Source organism: Hyla sarda, chromosome 6 (genome assembly GCF_029499605.1).
Source record: "Hyla sarda isolate aHylSar1 chromosome 6, aHylSar1.hap1, whole genome shotgun sequence".
Lineage (NCBI taxonomy): Eukaryota > Metazoa > Chordata > Amphibia > Anura > Hylidae > Hyla > Hyla sarda.
Window position 1 is genome coordinate 201,299,863 of NC_079194.1, and position 5,972 is coordinate 201,305,834.

Genomic DNA, 5,972 nt, shown 5'->3' on the forward strand with positions numbered 1-5,972 from the left:
ATTTTGCTGACCTATATCTTTTTCATTTTTCCATATAAGCGGCGGTATGAGAGCTCATTTTTTGCACCGTGATCTTAAATTTTTTGATACCACATTTGCATATATATAAAACTTTTAATACATTTTTCATCAATTTTATTTGCAATAAAATGCTATAAAAAAAAAAGCACGTTCACAACGTTCACTGTACGGGATAATTAATATTATATTTTAATAATTCAGATATTTACGCAAGGGGTGATTCCAAATAGGTTTATAAAAAACATTTTTTTTTTTACACTTTTTGGGGGTAAAATGGGGAAAAATTGACAATTACATTTTTTATTGGGGGAGGGGATTTAAAAATGTTTTTTTACTTTTATTTTTTAATTTTATTTGGGGGGGGGGGTCGGGGGTTTGGGGGTTCCAGCAGTTGGACCCCCCTAATCAGCTACTTATTCCCTAGGGAACAATTTAATTTTCGTCAGAGTTCTCCCTTAAGAGAGGATTTGGGCCCCTAAGCTATAGGCTATATTTGCAGTTCATTGGTGGATCTCTGTCCAAAGCAAACAAAATAAAAGAAATCTGTACTTTTTGGGATGAGGTCTTTTATGTTTAAAATTGCACTAGTTTATCTATAATACATCTCAAACGTGATGCACTTTAAATAGTTTTATTGCAATGCAGAATGCCATGAACAGGTTTCTGTGTATAGTTACGTCCCATCACGTGAGGTGATCTTTTAATGTAAAGCATAATCCATCATGTATTGTTAAGACTTTCTGTTCAGCTATTTAACGCTGGTTTTGTTGTTGCAAAAGGATTATGAGCATATTGTCCAACTGTTGCTACGGTGACCTGGTTGACAGTTGTCATCCTAAACTATTCAGTGTAGACCGGTTAATGCTTTTTAACTGTATTCGTGTGCAGAATCTTTATGGTTAATAGAAGATGGATTTACCAGCTCAGGTTTCAGGCTATTGCTTTTGTAAATGTAGTTTACACTTGTCTCCATATTCACTTTTACGCTACTCCAAGTTCTTAAAGGGACTCAATTGCTTTAGCAAGAACATCTTACCAATAGAGGATGTCCCATTGCCCTTCAGAAGACTGCAGATCTCTCGTTGTTCAGTAAAAGGACAGTTTCCATGAAGGCTACATGGAGAGAGGCAAAATGTTGCAGGTAAACATGTTGTTCCATATGGTAGTTGTTCAGTAGCATTTCAGACAAAACTAATCCATTGAAAGAGAATTATTATTTAAAGTTAGTTTTGACTCCCGTAGTGAAAAGTCCTCCTACAATGTGTTGTCTTCTTTTACAATCTACAGATTTCTGAATGGCATGTGTACCAAGATGGGCATGGAGTAAATTGCCCTAGTGAATCTCTAGAGTCATTGGAGTTAATTACATATTTACATACACATTTATAATCTGTAATATATTAATACTTAATGGACTAAGCGTCTGTGTTTTAAAATGGTATATTTAATTTTCTTACAGTAGCAAGTAATTTGGAAACCATGGGCAGGATAAAGGTTATGCGCTATGTCATTGCAATGGTGATATTCCTTCAAGTAATATTTCTGGTTACTTTACACCAACGACCAAATCTTCATTTGCCAACCAAACAAGTACAACCAAGAAAGGAACATCTTCTCATTCTTTCTAGCTGGAGGTCAGGATCATCTCTTGTGGGTCAGTTCTTTAACCAGCATCCAGACATCTTCTACATGATGGAACCAGCTTGGCATGTATGGAACTCTTTGTCACAATACAGCGCCCGTGTTCTTCATATGGCAGTAAGAGATATTGTCCGATCAGTCTTTAACTGCGATATGTCTGTGTTTAATGCATATATAAAAAACCAGGAGAATGTTTCAGACTTGTTCCAGTGGTATTCCAGTAAAGCTCTTTGTTCGCCTCCTGCATGCAGCTCCTTTTCTCGTTTCAACCTTACTAATGAAACAGCTTGTAAGAACCTCTGTGGAAATTATCCATTTGGGAAAGTTGAAGAGTCATGTGACAAGTATACGCATATTGTAGTCAAAGAGGTTCGAATTTTTGACATCACAGTACTATATCCTCTTTTTAAAGACCCTTCCTTAAATCTGAAAATTATCCATTTAGTACGTGACCCTCGAGCAGTTGGGAAATCCCGTGGGCAGGCTCCGAGAGCTCTCGCAGGTGATAATGGCATTGTCCTTGACACAAATGGCACAAAAATAAATGACACAAACTACGATGTTTTACGTAAAATCTGTGAGAGCCAAGTTAACATGTACCAGACGGCACACTACAAACCTCCGCCATTTATGAAGGGAAAATACATGCTGGTCAGATATGAAGATTTGGTGCGAAATCCATTAACAAAAGTAAAAGAGATGTATAAATTTGCCAATCTGAATTTAAATGACCAGCTGATTGAGTGGATCTATAATATAACTCATGGTAAAGGACCAGGTAAACGAAGGGAAGCCTTCAAAACCACTTCAAGAAATGCACTAAATGTAGCTGAAGTTTGGAGACACGTTCTTCCCTTTAAGAAAGTAAGACAAATACAGGATGCGTGCAGGGAAGCCTTGGCCACTTTTATGTACCAGTTTATGAATTCAGAGGAAGAGCAAAAGAATTTTGCACGAGATTTTATACTGCCAATGGAGATCAATTAAAATCTCATTACAACAAAAAGAATACTTTAAAAACAGTATGGATTAAGAAGTCCCTTAAGATAAGGAGCCCATATAAAATGGATATTTACAGTGATGCCTCAACTTACAATGGCCTCAACATACAATAGTTTCAACATACAATGGTCTTTTCTGGCCCACTGTAACTTGAAATCAGACTCAACATACAATGCTATGGAATCTGCGAAATGTGTCAATGGCTGGAAGAACCGACCAATCAGAATGGATATTTCACTGGTAAAACCCGTGTATTCCTAAAGTGCATGCACTGACTGGTGTCTGGTAGCACCCCCTACAGTACAGGGAGGTATTACATGTTCTGTACTCTTTACCTGTATTACTGAAGTGTATGCACTGATTGATGTCTGGTAGCACCCCCTACAGTACAGGGAGGTATTACATGTTATGTACTCTTTACCTGTGCCAGGGTTAGCTGCTCCTTTGGGCATCAGGTGTGGGCGGCTCCATTTTCCTTCTTTTAGGACATTGCGTGTTCTGTACAGGACCCTGAAGAAGCTCCTGTCCTCTACATAGACCAGTGTTTCCCAAAGAGGTTGCCTCCAGCTGTTGCGAAACTACAACTCCCAGCATGCCCGGACAGCCTTTGGCTGTCCGGGCATGCTGAGAGTTGTAGTTTTGCAACAGCTGGAGGCACCTTGGTTGGGAAACAGTGAACTAGACCGTGATTTACAGCTCCCAGCAGATCTTTCTTACTTTTATATGTAAGGATTTGCTTTATCTGTATTAGTTATCTACTTATTTTTCTTTAATTCTCACTTTTTCCTATTTTTGGATGACATTTTGGTGGCTTCAGAACCAATTACCAGGTTTCCATAGAGTTATGGTCTCAACATACGATGGTTTCAACATACAATGGTCATCCTGGAACCAATTAATATTGTAACTTGAGGGTCCACTGTATTTCATTATGTAAAAATTGCATTCATCAGTTGTATTTATATATGGGATTTAGACATATATAGATAGATAGATAGATAGATAGATAGATATGAGCAGATAGGTAATTATTGCTATAATTTATATTTTTGTGTATGAGTCCACAGTCACTGACCTTTGCAATAAACTTCTTATATAACAGAAATATTTATCTTCTCTGTACACAGTCTGATTTACATGGAGCAGTAATACAGCATGCACAGTCCCTATGTCTCTACCAGCTTTGAACATCTAGAGTTGTAAATGTCTATCCATTCTTCACAAAAAATAAAAATAATAATACTAAAGCGCAGTCAGATTGTATGGAGACGATTGTCTCTATCCAGCTTTCTGTCAACTCTGACCGGTTTCCCTGGATCTGCTAAAGAGAAGCATCCCACAGCATGATGGGCAGCACTGTAGCTTGCAGTGTTGGGGTCCTGGGTTCAAATCCCTCCAAGGGCAACATCTGCAAAGAAGTGGTATGTTCTCTCGGTGTTTGTGTGGGTTTCCTCCAGGTACTCCATTTCCCTTCCACACGTCAAGAACATACTGATAGGTTTAGATTGTGAGCCCAAATGGGGACAAGGACCAATTTGATTGTACAGCGCTGCAGAATCTGTGTGCTCTATATAAAGGGTTATTAATAGGGCTGCAGCTAACAATTATTTTAATAATCGATTAGTTGTCGATTATTTCATCGATTAATCAGAAAAAACGTCAAAATGCCAAAAAAGGGGTTCAGTTGATTCTACTTGAAAAATTATGTACAATGGCCATATTAAAAGTTTCTAGCATGTGATGTGACCAAACGGCAGCAATTTTGGAGTTTTTTCTTTTTACGTTTACGCCGGTTGCTGTACAGGATCATTATTACAGGGGGGGGGCTGGGTTAGGGGGACCAGAGGGGGCCACGGCCCCCCCTACATCTTGATTTCCCCCCCCCCCCCCTTGCGCCCCCCTAGCAGCAGTAGGTCACTAGCAGCTCTCATGGCCACCAGTAAGGGGCCCGAGCCCCCGCTGGACCCCCCGCCCCCCGGAGCCATCTACTCTGGCCTTTTTTTTTTAATAAATCTTCAGCCTGCAGCCCTGTCACCACGCAGGGGCCGCGCTATGCAGACTGGGAAGAGCAGACAGGAAGCTCCTCCCCCTCTCTCACTCCCCTGTATGCTGGACCTTGTGGAGCAGGCCCGCTGTGTGTATACAGGCCCGGACACCACCAGTATGGAAGACTTACCTGCCCAGTGCCCACTGCTGATGCTGCCCTTTTAAAGTAAGTAACTTGGATGGGGGAAAGGGGGATAAAGTTGCAGGAGACAGTGGGAGGTAGTTCAGTGTTTCCCAACCAGGGGGCCTCCAGCTGTTGCAAAACTACAACTCCCAGCATTCCTTTGGCTTTATAAGCATACTGGGAGTTGTAGTTTTGCAACAGCTGGAGGCCCCCAGGTTGGGAAACACTGATCTATCTATCTATCAATCTATTATATATCTATCTCCTATCTATCTAGCTATCTATCTCATATCTATCCATCCATCCATCTATCTATATCCATCTATTTATGCATCTATCTATCTTTCTCATATCTATCTATCTATCTCATATCTATCTCATATCTATCTATCTATCTATCTTTCTCATATCTATCTATCTATCTCATATCTATCTCATATCTATCTATCTATCTATCTATCTATCTCATATCTATCTATCTATCCTCATATCTATCTCATATCTATCTATCTATCTATCTATCTAACGAAGAGAACAGCAGCACTCAATTCCGTGAAAAAATGTGTGGCTTTATTCAACCAAACATACAGGAGGCGACGTTCCAGCTGTCTCACACAGCCTTTGTGAGACAGCTGAAACGTCGCCTCCTGTATGTTTGGTTGAATAAAGCCACACATTTTTTCACGGAATTGAGTACTGCTGTTCTCTCGTCGCCGTTCTCAAGGAGCTTGAGAACGGCGACGAGAGGTCGCTGAAACGTCGCTTCTTTTGTACACTGGGATAATGCAATAAATCTCCACCTTTTTTGCACTAATTTTTCTGTGTGCTGCTGGTCTCTTGATTTTTTCTAGTACAAGTGAACGTCTCACCAAGATCCACACCCAGCGTGCACCATTGCATTGGTTTTCTTAATTTTGTTGTGCTGCTCTTCTGGAGTTTTTTTTTTTATCTATCTATCCATCTATCTTCTATCTATCTATCTATCTATCTCATATCTATCTATCTCCTATCTATCTATCTATCTATCTCATATCTATCTATCTCATATCTATCTATCTCATATCTATCTATCTATCTCATATCTATCTATCTCATATCTATCTATCTATCTATCCATCTATCTATATCCATCTATTTA

General features: G+C 39.6%; 1 protein-coding gene across 1 annotated transcript; it reads left to right on the plus strand.

Annotated features, from left to right (window-relative positions):
- The first annotated feature begins 864 nt into the window (after positions 1-864).
- LOC130277478 (carbohydrate sulfotransferase 6-like) lies at positions 865-2,649 on the plus strand. Its single transcript, XM_056528152.1, has 2 exons — positions 865-1,162; positions 1,650-2,649. The coding sequence occupies exons 1-2, from the start codon at positions 1,128-1,130 to the stop codon at positions 2,647-2,649; spliced, it is 1,035 nt and encodes a 344-aa protein (XP_056384127.1). The 5' UTR covers positions 865-1,127.
- Positions 2,650-5,972: the final 3,323 nt, after the last annotated feature.

Bases quoted from the DNA above. Each gene is read 5' to 3' on its own strand.
- LOC130277478 (XM_056528152.1), top strand. From the start codon at position 1,128: ATGAAGGCTACATGGAGAGAGGCAAAATGTTGCAG. The intron at 1,163-1,649 runs GTAAACATGTTG...CATTCTTTCTAG, and splicing joins AGAGAGGCAAAATGTTGCAG to CTGGAGGTCAGGATCATCTC.